Genomic DNA, 27,918 nt, shown 5'->3' on the forward strand with positions numbered 1-27,918 from the left:
TGTCATTCTTAAATTCCCACTTGCTAATAAATTATTATAGTATTAATACTTTACTATCTTTGTCCTTTCAATTTGAACCAACCAAGATGTTTCTTTTATTTTATTTTTTAAATTCTTGAACCAATTTGAGATGTTTGACTAATATTTCTAGATCTTGAAAAAAAACAACCTATACATTATAAAGCAACCTCATCACTTCTTTCCCTTCATCTACTTTCAACATTTATGATTTTATCCAAATTCTTGAAACCATGAAAAGTTTGAAACTTTACTATCTTTTTCCCTTTTTAGTTTTATCATTTCTTGTTTTGTCTTTCCCTTTGATAACATCATCAAGTATTTTGCTTAAAGGTGATTCTTTTTCAGTTAAAGATGATTCACATTTCATTACTTCTCCACAAAAAACATTCACTTGTGGTTTTTATCCTATAGAAAGTACTAGTAATGCTTATTATTTTGGAATTTGGTATACAAATTCAAGAGACAAAACTGTTGTTTGGAATGCTAAACAAGATAGGCCTGTTAATCTCAAAGGGTCAAAGTTAACATTAAGAAAGAATGGAGCTTTCGTTTTAACAGATGTTGATGATACAATTGTTTGGCAAACAAACACAACATCATTTGATGTTGAAAAGGCTGAGGTTCTTGAAACAGGAAACTTAGTATTGAAGAACCCTAAAGGTGATATTTTGTGGCAGAGTTTTGATTTGCCTACTGATACTTTATTGCCTGATCAAAGATTTACCAAGAATCATAGATTAGTTCCTCCTTTGAGGAAAGGGAGTTTATCACCTGGATACTTTAGTTTGTACTTTGATAATGATAATGTATTGAGAATGATTTATGCTGGTCCTTCAGTTTCGAGTATATACTGGCCTAATCGCGAAAGGAGTGCGCCTCAGAATGGTAGAACTAGTCAGCTGGATACTTTAGTTGCACATTTTGATGGAATGGGTAGATTTTTCTCAAGTGATATGTTGCAATTCAATGTTTCTGATATGGGGTTTGGGATATTGAGAAGATTGACTATAGATACTGATGGGAATTTGAGGATGTATAGTTTGGATAACTTGACAGGGTTGTGGAAGATGTCGTGGCAAGCTATTGCACAACCTTGTGCTGTGCATGGAATATGTGGAAGATTTTCGATATGTACTTATGTATCGAAGCCTAAATGTACTTGTCCTCCTGGATATGAGATTGTTAATGGAAGTGATTGGAGTAGAGGTTGTAGTCCAATGTTTAGATCAAGAAGTTTGGAGTCTAAACAACATGTAAAGTTTGTGGAGATTCCTAATGCTGATTATTGGGGTTTTGATCTCAATGCCATTACTCCTTTGTCATTTGAATCTTGTAGGGCATTGTGCTTGGACGATCCAAGTTGTCGTGCATTTGTTTATAGGTTAACTGGTGTGGGATCATGCTATACTAAAGGCATCCTTTTTAATGGATACAGGTCTCCTGGTTTCCCTGGAACTGTATTCTTGAAACTCCCTATGAATCTAAGTGCATCAGAATCAGGTCATTTGATGCTTGAAGGTACTGATGCAAAATGTGGATTGAGTCCCGAAAACTCTCTTTTTGGTTCTCTTTCTATGTATGTATTGGATTTTAAGAAGGTGAAGTGGATTTATCTTTACGTGTTTTGTTTCACCCTTGGTGGAATAGAGATTATGTTCTTCATGTTAGGCTGGTGGGCGTTGTTTAGTAAACATGGGATTCCTGCTTCCATTGAGTATGGATATAAAATGGTGTCATCGACTCAGTTCAGGAGGTTTACGTATACTGAACTTAAGAAAGCAACAAAAAACTTCAAGGTTGAGCTAGGAAGAGGAGGTTCAGGAGCTGTTTATAAAGGAGTTTTAGCAGACGGAAGAGCGGTAGCAGTCAAGAAACTTTCAAATGAGTTTCAAGAAGAATTTTGGGCAGAGATGACTACCATAGGAAGAATCAACCATATGCATTTGGTGAGGATGTGGGGATTTTGTTCTGAAGGTAGACGTCAGCTTTTGGTCTATGAATACGTCGAGAACTCATCACTTGACAGGCATCTTTCCAGGGCTGATATTCTTGGATGGAAACAAAGGTTTGCAGTGGCACTAGGGACAGCCAAAGGTCTGGCATATCTTCATGATGAATGTCTTGAATGGGTGATTCATTGTGATGTGAAGCCTGAAAATATACTTCTCGATAGTGAATTTGAGCCCAAGATTGCAGATTTTGGACTTGCAAAGCTCTCCCAAAGAGGTGGCCCTGGTTCAGATTTCTCCAAGATTCGCGGTACTAAAGGCTACATGGCTCCTGAATGGGCTTTGAACCAACCTATAACAGCAAAAGTTGATGTTTATGCCTTTGGGATTGTAATACTAGAAATGATCAAAGGAAGTAGGCTGTCAAGTTGGGTGGTGGATGATAGTGAATGTGATCACGAACAAGATTCACAGCTCGGAAAATTTGTCAGGATGGTGAAGAGGAAGATTCAAAGTGGAGAAGATTCTTGGGTGGAGAAAATTGTCGATCCACGACTAGAAGGCAAATTTAGCAAGAACCAGGCAGTGACACTGATTGAAATAGGCATTTCTTGTGTTGAGCAGGACAGAAACAAAAGGCCTACAATGGCCTCAGTAGTCCAAACATTGCTGGATTGTGAAGATGAAACAACACATATAACATAGGAATTTCCATTTCTAAATGTAAACACTGATTGGAATTTGTGAATGGAAATTGAATAAACCATTTTGTTTTTTCATTTTTGACTATCAAAACTCTTATAATTCTCTTAATATCCGCGCGTTAACTTCTGCAATCTTGATCATATATACAAGCTAATTCTGTGATGGAAATCTTTCATCTTTAACTAAAAAATTTTAACAGAGGACTCAAAATACACAAATAGAAGTTCTTCATTTAGAGTTTTCAGACAATAGATCAACATCTTGCGAAATCTTAAGTAAACAACAACAAGAAGTAGGGTTTGGGGAGGGTAACATGTAGGCAACCTTACCCCCTGCCTTTGGGATAGAGAGGTTGTTTCCGACTGACCCTTGGCAACCATCCTCCTTTCTTTGGGCTTGGGACTAATAATGTAAAATCTCAATTAAACTTTCTTCATTAATGTTCCATGTTTCCTTCTTATGCAACATTGGAGTATTATAGATTAAATTACTGTCCTTATATATAACTAGTGGAGTAATATCATTTTAGCCATGATCACAAACCAAAAAATGCCTACTATTTCATACCTTTTCCTTCCATTCTACATCTTTTTTTTTAATCAATGTAAACTAAAGGAGATTATAGTAAAGTTATGTCTGTATGACTTATAGGTCATGTCTCGGGATGAGTTATTGATCTTTCTTATGTATTGTTGCTGATGCAAAAACATATGATGCCTCTCTTTTTGCGTATATCGCCACTCCTTTTTGCGTATGCTTTTGATATAGTCCTCACGAAATCTTTATGTATTTATTTCTTTATATTCCGGTCCAAGGGCCACTACGAATGCGTGTGTGCAAGGTCATTTCCTTTTTTATTCTCTTTGTTGTCTTGAAAATGATATGCACGAGTTTTTTTTCTATTCTTTTGGTGTAATAAGGACGACCTCTTTTGCATAGTTAATTAATATAGAAGTAGTTAATTAAGACTCATATAAAAAGGAACATGACTTAATTACTATTCAACTGTGATATTAAGAATCCAGTTTTGGTCTTTGAGTCAATGGATTGTACCTTAGAAGTTTAGGTACATGACATTAACTTAAAGGAAATAAATATTCATGCCGTCCGTCTTTAGTTGTTCATTATATGTTTGATTTGGTACACCTTTAGAATAGAATAAATTATAGGGTAATTTTACTATGTTATCCCTATTAATTACAACTCATCTAAATGTTGTAAAATGAATACTCTCGGATAAGTACTTTTAGTATACTGAACAAGTAAAGATGAATGGAGGAATTAAGTAAACTAGCCTTGTGGAAACTGGAAATATATTCCAATGGGTGCCCTTTTTTTAAGGTAAAGATAAAGACCGGAAAAACAAAACCAATATAAAAGACCAATAGTGAGTGACTTTTGACAAGTTCTCCATGGGAAGGCAAATGCAACTCTCTCTCTCAATTATTCCAATTCTAATCTATTCCCCACTAGTATCATGAATATATTCTTTTATACCATATAATTCAAAAATAGGCCTAGTTGAGTCGCCATTTTACTTGCTTTCCCAATTTTTTTTTATAGGTAGTGGTTAATGATGGTGGTTGATTATGGTAATTGATTGTGATGATTGATAATTGTGGTTGGCGATAGTGATAATTAATAGTGGTGATTGATAGCGACGACTGTCGATATATAGTGATGGTTGATGATGGTGATTGTCAGTATATATTGATGGATGGTTATTATAATAATAGTTGTTGACGGTAATGATCGAATATAATGACTAATGGTGATGACTAGTTGTGGTAATTGACGATAGTGGTGGTTATGAATGAGGACGGTGGTCGTAAGTAATGAATGATAATAGTTAATAATGGTGGGCGTTAGTAATAGTTAGAGATGAAAAAGGATGGAGTAACGGTTAATGTCATCTTTAAGAATCCTTGATATTCAAGGTAGATTAAAGTTTGGTTGGTTGGTTTGCAAAGTCACGAAAGAGACAAGTTAAGCAAATTAATATACTGATACTATTGAATATGAAGTTTTATGAAGGCATAATACATAAACATGACCCTTAACTTGGCTTCAACGAACAACTATTCCCTCCAACTTTGAATGTGCACAAGTAAGCACTTAAACTTGTATAAAATTGAACAAGTAGACACAAGTGTCCTACATGGCATAATACACGTAGGATACAAAATAGTCATGTAGGTGCCATGTAGGACGAATGTGTCCATTTGCTAAATATTATATAAGTTTAAGTGCCTACTTGTGTAGATCCAAAGTTAAAGGTCATAGTTGGTAATTGACGCTAAGATAATGGTCATGTTTATGTATTATGCCTTTTATGAATCAAGCATGAAATATTTTCTATATCTTCCACGTGTATAAGATAAACAACTTAATGCAAAGCATATCGTGTTTGCCACTACACTGATTGATGGTGCATTGGCCTTATCATGAGAATTTCAAGAGCAATATATTTCGTGACAAATATTGCCTGATTTTTACTTTTTTAGATAATTCATATAACTTCAAAAGAATCTGTCTTTATAAATCGAGTATCATTCCTAAATAATTTTTACAAATGGTCACTAAATCACAAATCTCTCATCAATATAAAAGAAAAGTCTCAATAGCTAAAAATATAACCTTCCAATGCACTAACACACACACACACAATATATATATATATATATATATATATATATATATATATATATACTAGATATGGGACCCCGTGCCAGCACGGGGCCCAATATATGTTACTGTTTCTGTTTCAATTTATGTGGTACATATGAAATTTGAAGTTAATCAATTTTTTAGTATGTTTTTATATATTTTAAGTTGCTAATTATTTTTATTTAGAGTATGTTTTACGTAAATATATTATAAATCACAATAATTAACAAGTTAATATAAAAAAAACTTATAAAAAATTCATTGACTTTTGAAATTTCATTTGTATCACATAAATCAGGACAAAGCGAGTAATATATATGAAAATTACATAAAACGTACTATAACTCAAAATAATTAGCAACTTAAAATATCTATATATCTATATTTCTCCCAATTTATGCGCTATAGATGAAATTTTGAAAGTTAACAAAAACTTTTTATATGTTTTCAAATATTTTAAGCTATTAATTGAAGTATAAAAGAAATTTTTTTTAAAAAGGAAACATAAATGTCAGCAGGAGTTCAATTTATGTAATTTTTATGTTTTAATTATTGTAATACCGATTGAATTTGGAGAGGCAACTAAATTTTTTTAAAGAATTTTTTTTATAAATTTTAAGTTGTTAATTATTATAATTTATAATATTTTTATTAATTTTAAACCAATATATGTTTTTCTTTGTCTCAATTACATGAGACATATGAAATTTGGAGAGTCAACTAAAATTTTAAAATATGTTAAGTTGTTAATTATTATACCTTATAGTACTATTACGTGATTTTCAAATAAAATATGTAATTTTTTTATTTCAATTTATATGTCATTGATATAAATACATATATTAAGTAATGAAGAATTAATGTGTAAATTATGTGACACCTATGAATTTTGGAGTGTAAATCAAATTAGTTATATGATTTAAAAAAAATAAAGCGGTTAATTATTACAATTTATAATACTTTTTATATATTTTTTAAATGATATATATATATATATATATATATATATATATATATCTTTATGATATTGATATTAGTATTATAATAGATTAAATTTTATTATTTTTAAATTTATGATCTCAATTGTCAGCCTATGCCACATTATAAAATGTTCCAAAGTAGATATCAGATTTACAAAAATGTCAATGCCAGCTAAAGTAATAAAATAACATCTAAGGGCATGAACCTATATATGTACATATAAAGCTGAATATAGACAATTTGATGTGACATCTCTCTATGACCAATATTTCTATTCATCTTTTTTCTCCTTTTTTTTGACATTTTATCTTTGTTTTGTATTTTTTATTTGTATTTTTTTAAAAAAGTATTTATGTCATACCCGATTAATTATGCCCTTTATAACATCCATTACACTAATATAGATTTAAGTAAATGGAAATGGAAGATGAAAAGATAAAAACTATTCATTGTTTATAACTGTTTATAATTATTTAGCCTATATAAAAAATATATATATAGTTGAGCATTTGTAACAAATAAGAACAAATTTCTTCACTTTGGCTCTTCTTCTTCTGACGATGATGATCAATATATGGTATCAACTTCTGTCGCTAAGATGTCCATCAAATTTCTAGGTCATGTGACTTTTTTAACAAAGGAGAAAGAGAGAATATCTCATGATTCTTGTGAAGACATTGATGTAAAGAAAGAGATTATGTATCAAAAAAAAATTTTCAAATAAAAGACTTTTTGAAAAAATGTTTATTCCTCCTACAAGGAAAGAAAATTCATTGTGGTTGAGAAATTTATAAGAAGGTTGATTAGTGTTTCAAAGGATAAGAAAAATTATTTGGAGAAAAAATAATTCTATTTATGGAATTCGTATCAAATTAGGAGGAGAACAAGCAAAAATTTATTTTGTGATTTGAAAAGAGAGAAAATTAGATATTATTTCTTTCAACCTCATTATTCTTCTAATTTCTTTCTTCTTTTATTTTGTCTTGATTTTTTGTATCTTTAATTAAAGTTTTTTTTTTCTTATTTATCTTTAATTAAAGTTTATACATATTTTCTTAAAAAAGAATTTAAAAAGATGATCATATTTAGTTCCTTTCCTCATCAATGCTATTAATCTCATAATTAGTGTTATTTCTATTATTTTCTTAATTAGTTTTTTTTTCTTTCATTTAATTATTTATTTGAAGAAATTAGTTAATGTAACTTTATAAGAATTACAAATGTATTTTTACATAATTGATTTGTTATTTTAAAATTTTTTGGATCATTCTTTATCTTAAAGTTTCTATCTATACGTAATAATAAAGCTAAAATAGAAAATGTGGGGGTGACACCTTCTTAGCAATGGATACTTATTTATTCTTATCAATGTTTCTGACATTTTTTGTTATTTTTTCCTTAAAATAATTGTTGCCTCGATTTTTAGTTTTAGTTTTATTTTTTTAGCATTTTCTAATTTTAAAACACTGAAAAATTTATATTGAAAATTTACAAAATATAAAAAAATGATTTATTTAACTCCTATCATCATCAATATTATTATTAATTTGTTTTACTTCTTTTCTTAATCTTCATTTCATCATTAATGTAATTTATATCATTTTCTTAGATATATATATATATATATATATATATATATATATATATATATATTATTATTTTTTTTGACATTTCTTAGAAGTTAGGATTACTATTTATTTAATTTTTAAAATTTTTGAATTCTTTTGTCATACTAAATACAACATGTTTTATTATAATTACATTTAATATATTAATCAATATGTTGTACGAATGAAAAGAAAATTATCATTTCACAAAAACAAAGGTTAAAATATAATTTATTATGATTAAGGAAAGATAAAATTATTATTCCAATATCCATAATCATATATAATACATTAAAAATTAATTGAAAAACTGTAAATGGAAAAGGAATCACCATTTAAGGAATCATTATTTTTAAATTTTTGGATCATTTCTTCTTCTAAAAGTTTCTATCCATATGTAACAATAAAGTTAAAATAGAAAATGTAGTGACACCATTCTTAGTAATAGATACTTATTTATTTTTATCAATTTTTTCTGACAATTTTGGTTATATTTTTCTTTAAAATAATTATTGCCTCGATTTATTTTTTTTAACATTTATTTTTAATTTTAAAAGATTGGAAATTTTATGTTAAAAATTTTAATAATAGAAAAAATGATTTATTTAACTTTTATCATCATCAATACTACTAATTTATTTGACGTTTTTTCTTAATCTTCATCTCATCAATAATGTTATTTATATAATTTTCTTAAATCACTTATTTTTTAACTCTTTTATATATATAAAGTTGGATATGTAAATGATGATGTGACATTTCTTAGAAGCTAAGATTACTATTTATCTAATTTCTCCAATTTTTGAGTTCTTTTGTCATACTAAATACAATATGTTTTTATTATAATTACATTCAATATAGTAAACAATATGTTCTAGGAATTAAAACAAAATTATCATTTCAGAAAATTAAATGTTAAATTATAATTTTATTATGATTAAGGAAAGATAAAGATATTATTTGAATATCCCATAACCACATTTAATACATTAGAAATTAATTGGATATAACTGTAAATGAAAAATGAATCACCATTTAAGGAAAATAAATGTTTGCAATACCATAATAATTAAGGAGAGAGTAAGATATTATTTTAATATCCTAATTCGGAACTTTTAATCTACTACTCAAATAAAAAGAAAATGCATTTAATAACATTAAAAAGTTATTAGTTTATATTTTTTCTCATTGTACTAATTCAATTCAATCAAACTTAATTTTAAAGATAAAATAACAGCTTCATTTTAATTGTTATCAATATATTTCAAAAAATTATCGTGAAAAGGCTTTTCTTGCACCTTATTTTAATTTTCATATACTATTATTATTTTTTCTGTCATTTTTCAATGATTTTTTATTTCGATTTAAAATTTAATGTTTATTCTTAAAACTCTGATGGTACAAATTAAGGTGGAGTAGAATATAATAAATGATGATTCTTCTACTAAATAAGAAGATATAATGAAATTGAAAGGGTGAAACTTTTTTTTTTTAAATGGATAGGAAATTCTATTAAGGTATCATTACGTCATTATTCAATATATTTTGAATATAAATTTAATTTGCTGATGCATTTGTTTAGTACTCCTTCTGTCCCTAATTACTTGTTCACTTTTCTTTTTATAGTTGTCTCTAATTACTTGTCCATTTTTACAAATCAAGAAAGAACATTTTTTTTTACCTATTATACCCTCAATTAAATAACTAATTACTTTGAAAATTGCAAACTTTTCATCTACTTCATAATTAATAGGGGTAAAATGATAAACTCACTATGTCATTAATTGATTTCTTAATAAATGTGTCAATTTAAAAGTGGACAAGTAATTAGGGACAGAGGGAGTATTACAGTGTTATTTGACATTATGAGATATTTCTTAGACATTTAAGAAGAATGGTACACCGGAATATATATTATATATTAAAGGATCAACTTCATGCAATGGAAGAATTTGTTATTAGCAAATATATTTTAACTTATTTGATAAAAAATATATTCTTCCTCATTTAATAGACGTAAAATTTGTGAAGCTTTATTTTTTTCACAATCTTCATATTATTAAAACAAATAAAAATATTACGATTAAACAACAGAGTAAATATAAAATTAATCAAAAATATTTAATTTAAATGATCGTGCGAAGTGCGGCCAAGTTCTCTAATTTAAAACAAAAAAGTAAAATTTAAATGGGTCTACTATAGAATTTCTAGAAATCGAACTTGGAAAATTATGTTAAAAATGGAACATAAAAAGTGAAATAAATTTAATTGAGAGTTATCCTTTGTCTGTCCCATTTTATGTAACACTTTTTATTTCTCGAGAATCAAATAGTTTAAGTTTGACCATAAATTTGCGTATGATATCTTCAATTTTTTTAAAAGAATTGGAAAAATTAGATAAATAGTAATCTTAGCTTCTAAGAAATGTCACATCATCATTTACATATCCAACTTTTATATATATAAAAGAGTTAAAAAATAAAAAATAAGTGATTTAAGAAAATTATATAAATAACATTAATGATGAGATGATGATTAAGAAAAAACGTCAAATAAATTAGTAGTATTGATGATGATAAAAGTTAAATAAATCATTTTTTCTATTATTTAAATTTTTAACATAACATTTCCAATCTTTAAAAATAAAAAATAAATGTTAAAAAAAAATAAAAAATCGAGGCAATAATTATTTTAAAGAAAAATATAACCAAAATTGTCAGAAAAACACGTTTACAGAAAGCAGTACACATTTCAATGTGTATAAAAAGTAGAAGTAGATGAAGTTACTTTAGTTCATCTTTTTGGTGGGCCTCAATGTACAATTTCTATAGCTTTTAGTCCAACTCTTTAGTGCAATGTTGGTCCTCCCAAACTCCCATTTCTAAATAGGAGTAAAATATATATATAAATGGGCCCAAATGAGGTAGGTAATTAATGGTGTTAAATTGTCCAATAATATAAATTTTAAAGGTACAACCATAAAAGAAGAATGTACAACACTATCAAAGCATATATCATCCAACACTTATCATGTGCTAAGTAGTAGATATTCCCACTTATTATATATATAAAAGCAAATAAGTAAGTAATTAAAGATGTAATACGTGTCTGCCAAAGAAAAGGCTGCATACACGTGGCTAGGCAAGAAAATAAAAGAAATAAAATGGGTCCAAAGTGAAGGTACAATTTATGTTACTTTTGGTACAATTTCGTGTTGCTTTGTTTGTCCTTTTGGTACAACTTGAACTGCTTTTGGTATGACTTCTTAAAGCTGTGTTAGTCCCAACCACAACTTGAACTGCTTTTGGTATGACTTCTTAAAGCTGTGTTAGTCCCAACCCAAGTGTCACTTCTAAATAAGAGTAAAGTAATATATATATATATATATATTTGGCTGATTTAAATTGCTATATGAATACTTTCCACATTTTAACTTCTTTTTTAATCTAATGAAGACAACTCAATTGTGGTATTAAGATTCCAATTTTGGTCTCTAAGTCAATTAATTATCTCTTTGGAATTTTTAGTACATGAAAATTTCTGGGAAATAAATAAGCTGGAAATATCATGTAGGTTCCCTTCTTCTAAGGTAAAGATATATGAACTCATACTGAAATATTGAATCCGTCGCTGGATTTATATTCCTTTCCATGTGTGTCATGCGTGATACGTATTTGGGAGAAGACTTCTAATTCTTTAAAAAAAATTAATTCCAAATAATTCAAAAATGGGTCAGATGAAATCACTAATTCTTTTTGCTTTCATTAATATGATGTTTAGATGATATTGTGCTCATCACCACACTGATTGATGGTGCATTGGCCTTATCATGAGAATTTCAAGAGCGATATGTTTCATGACAAGCATTACCTTATAATTACTTTTTTAGATAATTCATATAACTTCAAAAGAATCCTTCTTTATAAATCGAGTATATACTGGCCTAGTCGCGATAGGGATGTGTATGGGAATGGTAGAACTAGTCAAAATAGTAGTAGATTTGCTTATTTTGATGGAATGGGTAGATTTTTCTCAAGTGATATGTTGCAATTCAATGTTTCTGATATGGGGTTTGGGATATTGAGAAGATTGACTATAGATACTGATGGGAATTTGAGGATGTATAGTTTGGATAACTCGACAGGGTTATGGAAGATGTCGTGGCAAGCTATTGCACAACCTTGTGCTGTGCATGGAATATGTGGAAGATTTTCGATATGTACTTATGTATCGAAGCCTAAATGTACATGTCCTCCTGGATATGAGATGGTTAATGGAAGTGATTGGAGTAGAGGTTGTAGGCCAATGTTTAGATCAAGAAATTTGGAGTCTAGACATGTCAAGTTTGTGGAAGTTCCTAATGTTGATTATTGGGGTTTTGATCTCAATGTCACTGCTCCTTTGTCATTTGAATCTTGTAGGGAATTGTGCTTGTAGTTCCTAATGTTGACTATTGGGGTTCATGGAAGTGATTGGAGTAGAGGTTGTAGGCTAATTCTGTGATGGAAATCTTTCATCTTTAACTAAGAAAATTTAACAAAAGGACTCAAAATACACAAATCCAAGTTCTTCATTTAGAGTTTTTAAACAATAGAACAACATCTTGCAAAATCTTAAGTAAACAACAATAAGAAGTAGGGTTTGGGGAGGATAACATGTACGCAACCTTACCCCTGCCTTTGGGATAGAGAGGTTGTTTCTGACCCTTGGCAACCATCCTTCTTTATTCGGGCTTGGGACTAATAATGTAAAATCTCAATTAAACATTCTTCATTAATGTTCCATGTTTCCTTCTTATGCAACATTGGAGTATTATAAATTAAATTATTGTCCTTATATATGACTAGTGGAGTAATATCATTTAGCAATGATCACAAACCAAAAAATGTATACTATTTCACACCTTTTCCTTCCATTCTGCATCTTTTTTTTTAATCAATGTAAACTAAAGGAGAGTATAGTAAAATTGTCGTCATATAGGTCATGTCTCGAGATGAGTTATTGAACTTTCTTATGTATTATTGCTGATGCAATAGTAACATATGATGCTTTCCTTTTTGTGTATATCATCACTCCTTTTGCGTATGCTTTTGATATAGTTCTCACGAAATCTAATCTAAATAGCATTATATATTTTACTTTTTTTTGCTGCATTCTTTCATTTTTAGGCTTTATTTGGGAAATCCCAGAATATTTGTCGACTTTTCTTGTGTTAATTTGAGCAAAAAAATTGTGGGGTTGGTAGAAAATGGCTGGATGTTCATCAGGTATCAGGTTATCTCAGTTTACATCTCTGAAAAATGAAATCTTTATCATGGGGTCCATTAAAGACTCTAACTTTACGTTTGTTAAGAATCAAGATTTTGTGGGTATGAGGAAAATCGGTTATTTGGTTTGTCAGAAGAATTACAAGTCAAGATTTTTGGTTAAGAGTTCATTGAATCCAGAGGGTAAATCAATATCTGGTGTTAGTATAGAGACAGTACTCAAAGAGAATGATACTTATTCTGTTGGGAAAGACGTAAGTCTTCTTGATGCTGATAATGGTGGTGATGGGGAGGGAGATTTAGCTGTTGGGAATGGTGGAAATGGGAAATACCCTGGTGGTGGTGGCGGCGGCGGAGGTGGTGGTGGAGGGGACAATGGAGAAGGTGATGAGGAAGAAGATGAATTTGGGCCATTACTGAAGTTTGAGGATGTGATGAGAGAGGCAGAGTCTCGTGGGGCTACACTTCCTGCTGATATGATAGAGGCTGCAAAGAGTGTTGGGATCAGAAAGCTACTTTTGCTTAGATATTTGGACTTGCAGGTAAAACTTGATTAGGTGGAAATGATTAACCTGTTTACAAAATGGTTTATTGGAAATGTGCATTTTGATTGTATTTTTGATTGGCAATTCGTCTTTTCGTGAATGTAGGGGTCAGCTTGGCACGGGGCTGCAATGAGGTCGTCCGCTATGCTGCGGAACAGAATGTTGGCTGATCCATCATTTCTTTTCAAAGCTGGAACTGAGGTTTGTGTTAAGCTTGATTTTGATATTGCTGTTCTGTAAATAAATCATTGAAATAGTTGCTCCTTGAGCTACTGCTATTAGTGTGCAATGGAGATGATATTTCAATCTGCCCTGGCTTTGGGTAGAAAGGGAGCTGTAAGTGTTCTTATCTTGGTCTATCCTGGTGTTTTTGTTGAATTGAATTCGAACATAAACAGAGTGACTTTCATTATAAAACTTTAGGACAGAGGGAATCAGAAAGTTTTTTTCTTGTCCTCTACTACTCCTGGTTCAGATGCTTCGTCTTTTTTCCTTTCAGAAGACAACAGTCCCTATTTTTTTGTTTAATGAGACTCAATATTGCAGTAAGCATTTACCAGAAGTTATGTTACTGTGGCAGGTTGATGAGTACATGAGTCGGACTGAAAATGCAGTCATGTTCTATTCAAAAGCTGTGCGGTTGTTAGCATTCCTTCAAGTGGAAGCACCATCTCTGATTTTAAACCCTCCATTTTCTCTAACAAACTCGGATCGTTATAGGCTTCAAAATTACATTGATGTCCTTAATAACAGGCAAAGCGTTTCAAAGTCTCAAATGATGGCTCTGCTCAAGTGTGAAGATCAACACTGCTCTCCATAAGGAGGAGAGAGAGCTGTTAATACAAAACGACGATAACATGCCAATGCCTTACTCTGTAAAATTCTTTTGTCTGTACAGTTATTCTTTTAGCAATATTTAAAGTGAAAAGGAAAAAAAAGAAAAAAAGAAAAACGGCAACTCATTTTCTTTAACGCTTGTAACATTATGTTTCTTTTTCGTTAATTAAATTTTAATTCCCCTGGACCATCTCCTTATGTTCATCTGGAGGCAAAGCCTCTATCAGCACATTGAGCTCTTTGTTAGCTGATATCCATCTTTTCTAAAGACTAGTGGTATGCATCCTATTAAAAATTTAACTTCAGATATCTGTATCTTTACAATAGTGCTTTGATTTCACTTCTTTGGAGTCGAGGGTCTGTCAGAAACAACCTCTCTACATTCGCCAAGGTAGAAATAAGTTTGTTCTATTATTTCCATTTCTTTCACCTGTAAAAATTGGCAAAAAAATGGAATAGATCGAGTGATGTGATAGAAGGCACAGAAAATATTCTAATTTGTGTCGGACGACATGCTTTAAACTATGCATTGTATGTTCAGATTTTAACATCTGATGCACACTGTGATTCTTATATACCAAATTACAGTTCTTGTATTATAATTGGCAGTCCACAAATTAAATGGTCTTAAGATCCAACTCTCTAAGAGACTAAAGTTTTGCCTGGGGGCTGCTAATAAAATACCCCCCTCCCCTAGATGTAGGTCCTAATTTATTATTATGTTCCATTATTTGCTCCGTATAGAGAGCATGAGCTGAATTAGGAGCGCAAAGGATTCATCTAAACCTTATTTGTCGGAAGATTTTATATATATCTAAGGGTAAGTTCAACAGAGTAGTTGTTAGACTAGTAGTATCGTATGAGACAAGAGTGTCGAGGAGGAGGTGCGCGAATCCATTAGTTTGGAAGAGTGGGAGGTTGGTTGTAGCAGCAAGGGATAGGAGAGGTAGATGTAGGCTAAAAAAGAACAGGATGAGGTGACATGACTTGACACACCTTCAACTTACTAAGGATATGACCATAAATACGAAGATATGAGGTCGAGAAGGTTAGTAAGTGATAAAGTGTGGTCGCTTGTTAGGTGGGAGAGGCAAGGGGCTTGCCTCGTATCCTCTTCTCCTAGTAGTAGTATTTAGAAATCATGTGACTTTTCTATCAATAATTTCTCTTTTAAGCAGAAGTTCTATCGGAAACAACCCCTCTACTCGTAAAGATAGTGTAAGATATGTGTTTCAGACCCCACTCATGGATTACACTGAGTTGTTATTGTTATTATATATATTTAATTCCTTCAAATTCTTTATGTATTTATTTCTTCATATTATATGCCGGTTCAAGGACCACTAAGAATGCGTGTGTGCAAGGTCATTTCCTTTTTTATTTTCTTTGTTTCCTTGAAAATGATATGCACGAGTCTTTGCATAGTTAATTAATATAGAAGTAGTTAAGACTCATATAAAAAGGAACATGACTTAATTACTATTCAACTGTGATATTAAGAATCCAACTTTGGTCTTTGAGTCAATGGATTGTACCTTAGAAGTTTAGGTGCATGACAATAACTTAAAGGAAATGAATATTCCCTCCGTCCATCTTTACTTGTTCATTACATGTTTGATTTGGCACATATTTAGAAAACAATAAATTATAGGGTAATTTTACTGCATTATCCCTATCAATTACAATTCATTTAAATGTTGAAAAATGAATACTCTCGGATAAGTATTTTTAATTTACTGGACAAGTAGAGATGAATGGAGGAAGTAAACTGGCCTTGTGGAAACTGGAAATATATTCCAGTGAGTTCCCTTTTTCTAAGGTAAAGATAAAGACTGGAAAAACAAAACCAATATAAAAGACCAATAGTGAGTGACTTTTGACAAGTTCTCCATGGGAAGGCAAATGCAACTATCTCTCTCAATTATTCCAATTCTAATCTATTCCCCACTTGTATCATGAGTTTATATGAGAAGACTTTGAATATATTCTTTTATACCATATAATAATTCAAAAATAGGCCTAGTGGAGTCACCATTTTTCTTGCTTTCACAATTTCTTTTTATAGGTGGTGGTTAATGATGGTAGTTGGTTGTGGCACTTGATAATTGTGGTTGGTCATAGTGATAGTGATTAATAGCGATATTTGTCAATATATAGTGATGGTTGATAGTGGTGATTGTTGTTACATATATAGTGATGGTTGATTATTATAGTAATAGCTATTGACGGTAACAATCGAATATAATGGCTAATGGTGACGACTAGTTGTGGTAATTGACGACAGTGGTGGTTATGAATGAGGACCGTGGTCGTAGGTAATGAGCGATAATAGTTTATTATAGTGGGCGATAGTGATAGTTAGAGATAAAAAATCCTTGAATATAAGGTTGACTATGATTGTTTGGTTCGGAAAGTCATGGAAGAGACAAGCTAAGTAAAATAATATATATCGATGCTATTGATTATAGAATCTTATGAATCTAGCACGATATATTTTCTATATCTTTCCTGTTTACAAGACAGAATCTTAGAGTGTATCATGTTCGCCACCACACTAATTGATGGTGCATTGGCCTTATCATGAGAACTTCAAGAGCAATATATTTCGTGGTAAACATTGCCTTATATTTACTTTTTTAGATAATTCATATTACTTCAAAGAATCGTTCTTTATAAATCTAGTATCAATCCTAAGTAATTTCATAAATGGTCACTTAATCACAATTTTCTCATCAATATAACAGAAAAGTCTCAATAGCTAAAACTATAACCTTTCAATGTACTGACATATAATTTTTTGACTGATTTAAATTGCTATATAAACACTTTCCACATTTTAACTTATTTTTTAATCTAATGAAGACAATTCAACTGTGATATTAAGATCCCAATTTTGGTCTATGAGTCAATGAATTGTCTCTTTCGAATTTTTGATATGACAATTAATAAACTGAAAATATCTTGTAGGTTCCCGTCTTTTAAGGTAAAGATAGACTGAAAAAAAAATTAATAAAAGACCACTAATGACTTTTGACAAATTAATTTACAAGTCCTCCATGAGAAGGCATGCAAATGCAACTACCCCCAATTAAGTCCAGTTATATTTGAGCAGATTCAAAATTTAAAGTTTAGAAAAAAATTTGAAGACCTTTCTTTACGTTTTGTTTGTTTTACAGATCTTTTTTCACATTTGTAATATTACGACAACAACTCTTATATTTTATTTTATTTATTTTTAATAAAAAAATAATATATATCTGGATTGATTTGTCCTCTCTAAAATCATGCTCTTTTAATTAATTATTATTTTATTAATATTATCTTCAAAAAGTTATTTATCTTTAAGGAATATTGAAATAGAATACTATGAATTGGTCACCATTACTCTTGAGGTTGTTGTACAAGGGAGGTACATGAAACATTGAAAATATGAATTCATATTAATTTGTATTTATTATAATTTTGGTATATTTTTAATATATAAATTTTTATTCTACGTCAAAAATATATGAACTCATACTGAAATATTGAATTCGTTCCTGAATTTATATTTCTGTCCGTGTGTGTCATGCGTGATGCGTATTTGGGAGAAGACTTCTAATTCTTTAAAAAAATAATTCCAAATAATTCAAAAAAGGGTCAGATGAAATTACTAATTCATTTTGCTTTCATTTTTTTTTTATTAATGTGATGTTTAAATGATATGAATTTATTTTTATTTTTTTTGTCATCTTTGAAATTTGAATCATGATCTTTAAACTTCCACACGTTATCATCATTAAACCAATTTTTAATTCTTTCTTTTTAATATAGTTTAATTCTTCCATCAATAACCAAGCCTAATAATGATAACCATCGTTGTCAGCCGCCTCAATGTCAAACAAACATTTGCCTATTTATATATTGTCCGTTCATTTTATTTGTTCAGTATTAGCTTAATGTATATTTATAGAATGGAGTAATAAATAAAATAATTGAATTAATGTAATAAGAATTGATTAAAGTTAGATATGGATTAGAAACTGGGTATAGTGAACGAGTAAAAATAAACCAACAAAAGTACCAACTTAAAAAGAAAAGAGAAAAAACATGTCCTCAAATCATTGTCATTCTTAAATTCGCACTTGCTAATAAATTATTATAGTATGCATACTTTATTATCTTTGTCCTTTCAATTTGAACCAACTAGAATATTTCTTTTATTTAATTTTTTAATTCTTGAACCAATTTGATATGTTTGACTAAATCTTTGAAAAAAAAAAAAAAACTATACATTATAAAGCAACCCCATCACTTCTTTCCCTTCATCGACTTTCAACAATTATGATTTTTTCCACATTCTTGAAACCATGAAAAGTTTGAATCTTTACCATCTTTTTCCCTTTTTAGTTTTCTCATTTCTTGTTTTGTCTTTCCCTTTGATAACATCATCAAGAATTTTGCTTAAAGGTGATTCTTTTTCAGTTAAAGATGATTCACATTTCTTTACTTCTCCACAAAAAACATTCACTTGTGGTTTTTATCCTATAGAAAGTACTAGTAATGCTTATTATTTTGGAATTTGGTATACAAATTCAAGAGAAAAAACTGTTGTTTGGAATGCTAAACAAGATAGGCCTGTTAATCTCAAAGGGTCAAAGTTGACATTAAGAAAGAATGGAGCTTTAGTTTTAACAGATGTTGATGATACAATTGTTTGGCAAACAAACACAACATCATTTGATGTTGAAAAGGCTGAGGTTCTTGAAACAGGAAACTTAGTATTGAAGAATCCTAAAGGTGATGTTTTGTGGCAGAGTTTTGATTTGCCTACTGATACTTTATTGCCTGATCAAAGATTTACCAAGAATCATAGATTAGTTCCTCCTTTGAGGAAAGGGAGTTTATCACCTGGATACTTTAGTTTGTACTTTGATAGTGATAATGTATTGAGAATGATTTATGATGGTCCTTTCGTTTCGAGTATATACTGGCCTAATCGCGATAGGGATGTGTATGAGAATGGTAGAACTAGTCAGAATAGTAGTAGATTTGCTTATTTTGATGGAATGGGTAGATTTTTCTCAAGTGATATGTTGCAATTCAATGTTTCTGATATGGGGTTTGGGATATTGAGAAGATTGACTATAGATACTGATGGGAATTTGAGGATGTATAGTTTGGATAACTTGACAGGGTTGTGGAAGATGTCGTGGCAAGCTATTGCACAACCTTGTATTGTGCATGGAATATGTGGAAGATTTTCGATATGTACTTATGTATCGAAGCCTAAATGTACATGTCCTCCTGGATATGAGATGGTTGATGGAAGTGATTGGAGTAGAGGTTGTAGGCCAATGTTTAGATCAAGAAGTTTGGAGTCTAGACATGTCAAGTTTGTGGAAGTTCCTAATGTTGATTATTGGGGTTTTGATCTCAATGCCACTGCTCCTTTGTCATTTGAATCTTGTAGGGAACTGTGCTTGGGTGATCCACGTTGTCGTGCATTTGTCTATAGGCGTACTGGGGAGAGATCATGCTATACTAAAGGCATCCTTTTCAATGGATACAGGTCTCCTGGTTTCCCTGGAAGTGTATTCTTGAAACTCCCTATGAATCTAAGTGCATCAGAATCAGGTCATTTGATGCTTGAAGGTACTGATGCAAAATGTGGATTGAGTCCCGAAAACGCTCTTTTTGGTTCTCCTTCTATGTATGTATTGGATTTTAAGAAGGTGAAGTGGATTTATCTTTACCTGTTTTGTTCCACCCTTGGTGGAATAGAGATTCTGTTCTTCGTATTAGGCTGGTGGGCGTTGTTTAGTAAACATGGGATTCCTGCTTCCATTGAGGATGGATATAAAATGGTGTCATCGACTCAGTTCAGGAGGTTTACGTATACTGAACTTAAGAAAGCAACAAAAAACTTCAAGGTTGAGCTAGGAAGAGGAGGTTCAGGAGCTGTTTATAAAGGAGTTTTAGCAGACGGAAGAGAGGTAGCAGTCAAGAAACTTTCAAATGAGTTTCAAGAAGAATTTTGGGCAGAGATGACTACCATAGGAAGAATCAACCATATGCATTTGGTGAGGATGTGGGGATTTTGTTCTGAAGGTAGACGTCAGCTTTTGGTCTATGAATACGTCGAGAACTCATCACTAGACAGGCATCTTTCCAGGGCTGATATTCTTGGATGGAAACAAAGGTTTGCAGTGGCACTAGGGACAGCCAAAGGTCTGGCATATCTTCATGATGAATGTCTTGAATGGGTGATTCATTGTGATGTGAAGCCTGAAAATATACTTCTCGATAGTGAATTTGAGCCCAAGATTGCAGATTTTGGACTTGCAAAGCTCTCCCAAAGAGGTGGCCCTGGTTCAGATTTCTCCAAGATTCGCGGTACTAAAGGCTACATGGCTCCTGAATGGGCTTTGAACCAACCTATAACAGCAAAAGTTGATGTTTATGCCTTTGGGATTGTAATACTAGAAATGATCAAAGGAAGTAGGCTGTCAAGTTGGGTGGTGGATGATAGTGAATGTGATCACGAACAAGATTCACAGCTCGGAAAATTTGTCAGGATGGTGAAGAGGAAGATTCAAAGTGGAGAAGATTCTTGGGTGGAGAAAATTGTCGATCCACGACTAGAATGCAAATTTAGCAAGAACCAGGCAGTGACACTGATTGAAATAGGCATTTCTTGTGTTGAGCAGGACAGAAACAAAAGGCCTACAATGGCCTCAGTAGTCCAAACATTGCTGGATTGTGAAGATGAAACAACACATATAACATAGGAATTTCCATTTCTAAATGTAAACACTGATTGGAATTTGTGAATGGAAATTGAATAAACCATTTTGTTTTTTCATTTTTGACTATCAAAACTCTTATAATTCTCTTAATATCCGCGCGTTAACTTCTGCAATCTTGATCATATATACAAGCTAATTCTGTGATGGAAATCTTTCATCTTTAACTAAAAATTTTTAACAGAGGACTCAAAATACACAAATAGAAGTTCTTCATTTAGAGTTTTCAGACAATAGATCAACATCTTGCGAAATCTTAAGTAAACAACAACAAGAAGTAGGGTTTGGGGAGGGGTAACATGTAGGCAACCTTACCCCCTGCCTTTGGGATAGAGAGGTTGTTTCCGACTGACCCTTGGCAACCATCCTCCTTTCTTTGGGCTTGGGACTAATAATGTAAAATCTCAATTAAACATCCTTCATTAATGTTCCATGTTTCCTTCTTATGCAACATTGGAGTATTATAGATTAAATTACTGTCCTTATATATAACTAGTGGAGTAATATCATTTTAGCCATGATCACAAACCAAAAAATGCCTACTATTTCATACCTTTTCCTTCCATTCTACATCTTTTTTTTTAATCAATGTAAACTAAAGGAGATTATAGTAAAGTTATGTCTGTATGACTTATAGGTCATGTCTCGAGATGAGTTATTGATCTTTCTTATGTATTGTTGCTGATGCAAAAACATATGATGCCTCTCTTTTTGCGTATATCGCCACTCCTTTTTGCGTATGCTTTTGATATAGTCCTCACGAAATCTTTATGTATTTATTTCTTTATATTCCGGTCCAAGGGCCACTACGAATGCGTGTGTGCAAGGTCATTTCCTTTTTTATTCTCTTTGTTGTCTTGAAAATGATATGCACGAGTTTTTTTTCTATTCTTTTGGTGTAATAAGGACGACCTCTTTTGCATAGTTAATTAATATAGAAGTAGTTAATTAAGACTCATATAAAAAGGAACATGACTTAATTACTATTCAACTGTGATATTAAGAATCCAGTTTTGGTCTTTGAGCAATGGATTGTACCTTAGAAGTTTAGGTACATGACATTAACTTAAAGGAAATAAATATTCATGCCGTCCGTCCTTAGTTGTTCATTATATGTTTGATTTGGTACACCTTTAGAATATAATAAATTATAGGGTAATTTTACTATGTTATCCCTATTAATTACAATTCATCTAAATGTTGTAAAATGAATACTCTCGGATAAGTACTTTTAGTATACTGAACAAGTAAAGATGAATGGAGGAATTAAGTAAACTAGCCTTGTGGAAACTGGAAATATATTCCAATGGGTGCCCTTTTTCTAAGGTAAAGATAAAGACTGGAAAAACAAAACCAATATAAAATACCAATAGTGAGTGACTTTTGACAAGTTCTCCATGGGAAGGCAAATGCAACTCTCTCTCCCAATTATTCCAATTCTAATCTATTCCCCACTTGTATCATGAGTTTATATGAGAAGACTTTGAATATATTCTTTTATACCATATAATTCAAAAATAGGCCTAGTTGAGTCGCCATTTTACTTGATTTCCCAATTTCTTTTTATAGGTAGTGGTTAATGATGGTGGTTGATTATGGTAATTGATTGTGATGATTGATAATTGTGGTTGACGATAGTGATAATTAATAGTGGTGATTGATAGCGATAACTGTCGATATATAGTGATGGCTGATGATAGTGATTGTCAGTATATAGTGATGGATGGTTATTATAATAATAGTTGTTGACGGTAACGATCGAATATAATGACTAATGGTGATGACTAGTTGTGGTAACTGACGATAGTGGTGGTTATGAATGAGGACGGTGGTCGTAAGTAATGAATGATAATAGTTAATAATGGTGGGCGTTAGTAATAGTTAGAGATGAAAAAGGATGGAGTAACGGTTACTGTCATCTTTAAGAATCCTTGATATTCAAGGTAGATTAAAGTTTGGTTGGTTTGTTTGCAAAGTCACGAAAGAGACAAGTTAAGCAAAATAATATACCGATACTATTGAATATGAAGTTTTATGAAGGCATAATACATAAACATGACCCTTAAGTTGGCTTGAACGAACAACTATGTCCTCTAACTTTGAATGTGCACAAGTAAGCACTTAAACTTGTATAAAATTGAACAAGTAGACACAAGTGTCCTACATGGCATAATACACATAGGATACAAAATTGTCATGTAGGTGCCATGTAGGACGAATGTGTCCATTTGCTAAATTTTATACAAGTTTAAGTGCCTACTTATGCAGACCCAAAGTTAAAGGTCATAATTGTCAATTGACACTAAGATAATGGTCATGTTAATGTATTATGCCTTTTATGAATCAAGCACAAAATATTTTCTATATCTTCCCCGTTTATAAGATAAACAAATTAATGCAGAGCATATCGTGTTTGCCACCACACTGATTGATGGTGCATTGGCCTTATCATGAGAACTTGAAGAGAGAAGAAATATTTTGTGACAAGCATTACTTTGTATTTACTTTTTTAGATAATTCATATAACTTCAAAAGAATCATTCATTATAAATTGAGTATCATTTATGAATAATTTTCATAAATGGTCACTAAATCACGATTCTCTCATCAATAATTTTTTAATCTAATGAAGACAATTCAACTGTGATATTAAGATCCCAATTTTGGTCTATGAGGCAATGAATTATCTCTTTGGAATTTTTGATACATGACAATTACTGAGAAATAAATAAAGTGGAAATATCATGTGGGTTCCCTTCTTCTAAGGTAAAAGATAGACTGGAAAAAAAAAATTAATTAAAGACCACTAATGACTTTTTCTAAAATTTAAAGTTTAGAAAAAAATTTAAAAACCTTCCTTTACGTTTTGTTTGTTTTACAGACCTTTTCTCACATTTGTAATATTACGACTACGACTTTATATTTTATTTTATTTATTTTTAATAAAAAATAATAAATATCTGGATTGATTTGTCCTCTCTAAAATCATGCTCTTTTAATTAATTATTATTTTATTAATATTATCTTCAAAAAGTTATTTATCTTTAAGGAATATTAGAATAGAATACTATGAATTGTTCACCATTACTCTTGAGGTTGTTGTAGAAGGGAGGTAGATGAAACATTGAAAATATGAATCCATATTAATTTGTATTTATTATAATTTTGGTATATTTTAATATATAAATTTTTATTCTACGTCAAAAATATATGCAATCATACTGAAATATTGAATCCATCCCTTAATTTATATTTGTTTCCGTGTGTGTCATGCGTGATGCGTATTTGGGAGAAGACTTCTAATTTGTAAAAAAAATTAATTCCAAATAATTCAAAAATGGGTCGGATGAAATCACTAATTCTTTTTGTTTTCATTTTTTCTTTATTAATATTATGCTTAAATGATATGAATTTTTATTTTTTTTGTCATCTTTGAAATTTGGATCATGATCTTTAAAATTTACGTCCACATTTTATCGATCATTAAACCAATCGTTAATTCTTTCTTTTTAATATAGTATAATTCTTCCATCAATAACCAAGCCTAATAATGATAACCATCTTTGTTAGTCGCCTCAATGTCAACAAAACATTTGCCTATTTATATATCGTCGGTTCATTTTATTTGTTTAGTATTAATTTAACATATTTTTATAAAATAATAAATAAAATAATTGAATCAATGCAATACGAATTGATTAAAGTTAATAATGTATGGATAAGGACCTGAGTATAATGAACGAGTAAAAATAAACAGAACAAAAGTACCAACTTAAAAAAAAAAAAAAAAAAAAACATGTCCTCAAATCATTGTCATTCTTAAATTCCCACTTGCTAATAAATTATTATAGTATTAATACTTTACTATCTTTGTCCTTTCAATTTGAACCAACTAGGATGTTTCTTTTATTTTATTTTTTAAATTCTTGAACCAATTTGAGATGTTTGACTAATGCCTCTAAATCTTGAAAAAATAAAACTATACATTATAAAGCAACCCCATCACTTCTTTCCCTTCATCTACTTTCAACATTTATGATTTTATCCAAATTCTTGAAACCATGAAAAGTTTGAATCTTTACTATCTTTTTCCCTTTTTAGTTTTTTCATTTCTTGTTTTGTCTTTCCCTTTGATAACATCATCAAGAATTTTGCTTAAAGGTGATTCTTTTTCAGTTAAAGATGATTCACATTTCATTACTTCTCCACAAAAAACATTCACTTGTGGTTTTTATCCTATAGAAAGTACTACTAATGCTTATTATTTTGGAATTTGGTACACAAATTCAAGAGAAAAAACTGTTGTTTGGAATGCTAAACAAGATAGGCATGTTGATCTCAAAGGGTCAAAGTTAACATTAAGAAAGAATGGAGCTTTAGTTTTAACAGATGTTGATGATACAATTGTTTGGCAAACAAACACAACATCATTTGATGTTGAAAAGGCAGAGGTTCTTGAAACAGGAAACTTAGTATTGAAGAATCCTAAAGGTGATGTTTTGTGGCAGAGTTTTGATTTGCCTACGGATACTTTATTGCCTTATCAAAGATTTACCAAGAATCATAGATTGGTTCCTCCTTTAAGGAAAGGGAGTTTATCACCTGGATACTTTAGTTTGTACTTTGATAGTGATAATGTACTGAGAATGATTTATGATGGTCCTTTAGTTTCGAGTATATACTGGCCTAATCTCGATAGGGATACGTATGGGAATGGTAGAACTAGTCAAAATAGTAGTAGATTTGCTTATTTTGATGGAATGGGTAGATTTTTCTCAAGTGATATGTTGCAATTCAATGTTTCTGATATGGGGTTTGGGATATTGAGAAGATTGACAATAGATACTGATGGGAATTTGAGGATGTATAGTTTGGATAACTCAACATGGTTATGGAAGATGTCGTGGCAAGCTATTGCACAACCTTGTATTGTGCATGGAATATGTGGAAAATTTTCGATATGTACTTATGTATCGAAGCCTAAATGTACATGTCCTCCTGGATATGAGATGGTTAATGGAAGTGATTGGAGTAGAGGTTGTAGGCCATTGTTTAGATCAAGAAGTTTGGAGTCTAAACAACATGTAAAGTTTGTGGAGATTCCTAATGTTAATTACTGGGGTTTTGATCTCAATATCACTACTCCTTTGTCATTTGAATCTTGTAGGGCATTGTGCTTGGACGATCCAAGTTGTCGTGCATTTGTTTATAGGTTAACTGGTGAGGGATCATGCTATACTAAAGGCATCCTTATTAATGGATACAGGTCTCCTGGTTTTCCTGAAAGTGTATTTATGAAAGTCCCTATGAATCTAAGTGCATCAGAATCAGGTGTTTTGATGCTTGAAGGTACTGATGCAAAATGTGGATTGAGTCCCGAAAACGTTCTTTTTGGTTCTCCTTCTATGGTGAAGTGGATTTATCTTTACCTGTTTTGTTTCACCCTTGGTGGAATAGAGATTCTGTTCTTCGTGTTAGGCTGGTGGGCATTGTCCAGTAAACATGGGATTCCTGCTTCCATTGAGGATGGATATAAATTGGTGTCATCGACTCAGTTCCGGAGGTTTACGTATACTGAACTTAAGAAAGCAACAAAAAACTTCAAGGTTGTGCTAGGAAGAGGAGGTTCAGGAGCTGTTTACAAAGGAGTTTTAGCAGACGGAAGAGCAGTAGCAGTCAAGAAACTTGCAAATGAGTTTCAAGAAGAATTTTGGGCAGAGATGACGACCATAGGAAGATTCAACCATATGCATTTGGTGAGGATGTGGGGATTTTGTTCTGAAGGTAGACGTCAGCTTTTGGTCTATGAATACGTCGAGAACTCATCACTTGACAGGCATCTTTCCAGGGCTGATATTCTTGGATGGAAACAAAGGTTTGCAGTGGCACTAGGGACAGCCAAAGGTCTGGCATATCTTCATCATGAATGTCTTGAATGGGTGATTCATTGTGATGTTAAGCCTGAAAATATACTTCTCGATAGTGAATTTGAGCCCAAGATTGCAGATTTTGGACTTGCAAAGCTCTCTCAAAGAGGCGGCCCTGGTTCAGATTTCACAAAGATTCGCGGTACTAAAGGCTATATGGCTCCTGAATGGGCTTTGAACCAACCTATAACAGCAAAAGTTGATGTTTATGCCTTTGGGATTGTAATACTAGAAATGATCAAAGGAAGTAGGCTGTCAAGTTGGGTGGTGGATGATAGTGAATGTGATCACGAACAAGATTCACAGCTCGGAAAATTTGTCAGGATGGTGAAGAGGAAGATTCAAAGTGGAGAAGATTCTTGGGTGGAGAAACTTGTTGATCCACGACTAGAAGGCAAATTTAGCAAGAACCAGGCAGTGACACTGATTGAAATAGGCCTTTCTTGTGTTGAGCAGGACAGAAACAAAAGGCCTACAATGGCCTCAGTAGTCCAAACATTGCTGGATTGTGAAGATGAAACAACACATATAACATAGGAATTTCCATTTCTAAATGTAAACACTGATTGGAATTTGTGAATGGAAATTGAATAAACCATTTTGTTTTTTCATTTTTGACTATCAAAC

At 31.3% G+C, this 27,918-nt stretch overlaps 2 protein-coding genes across 2 annotated transcripts; both read left to right on the top strand.

The window, feature by feature from the left end:
- The first annotated feature begins 251 nt into the window (after positions 1-251).
- On the top strand, positions 252-27,828 carry LOC125840299 (putative receptor protein kinase ZmPK1). Its single transcript, XM_049519263.1, has 3 exons — positions 252-1,227; positions 19,905-20,510; positions 26,990-27,828. Exons 1-3 carry the CDS (start codon positions 252-254, stop codon positions 27,826-27,828), a joined length of 2,421 nt encoding a protein of 806 aa, XP_049375220.1.
- LOC125840469 (serine/threonine-protein kinase ATG1c-like) lies at positions 14,033-14,808 on the top strand. The gene is made up of 2 exons (XM_049519463.1): positions 14,033-14,078; positions 14,323-14,808. Exons 1-2 carry the CDS (start codon positions 14,037-14,039, stop codon positions 14,560-14,562), a joined length of 282 nt encoding a protein of 93 aa, XP_049375420.1. The 5' UTR covers positions 14,033-14,036; the 3' UTR covers positions 14,563-14,808.
- Positions 27,829-27,918: the final 90 nt, after the last annotated feature.

Source organism: Solanum verrucosum, unplaced genomic scaffold (assembly GCF_900185275.1).
Source record: "Solanum verrucosum unplaced genomic scaffold, falcon-dt-bn FXZP01000137.1, whole genome shotgun sequence".
In the NCBI taxonomy this organism is placed as follows: Eukaryota; Viridiplantae; Streptophyta; class Magnoliopsida; order Solanales; family Solanaceae; genus Solanum; species Solanum verrucosum.

Bases quoted from the DNA above. Each gene is read 5' to 3' on its own strand.
- LOC125840299 (XM_049519263.1), top strand. From the start codon at position 252: ATGAAAAGTTTGAAACTTTACTATCTTTTTCCCTTTTTAGTTTTATCA. The intron at 1,228-19,904 runs GTTGTAGTCCAA...ATTGGAGTAGAG, and splicing joins TGGAAGTGATTGGAGTAGAG to GTTGTAGGCCAATGTTTAGA. The intron at 20,511-26,989 runs GTTCAGGAGCTG...TAGGAAGAGGAG, and splicing joins GGTTGAGCTAGGAAGAGGAG to GTTCAGGAGCTGTTTACAAA.
- LOC125840469 (XM_049519463.1), top strand. From the start codon at position 14,037: ATGATATTTCAATCTGCCCTGGCTTTGGGTAGAAAGGGAGCT. The intron at 14,079-14,322 runs GTAAGTGTTCTT...TTACTGTGGCAG, and splicing joins CTTTGGGTAGAAAGGGAGCT to GTTGATGAGTACATGAGTCG.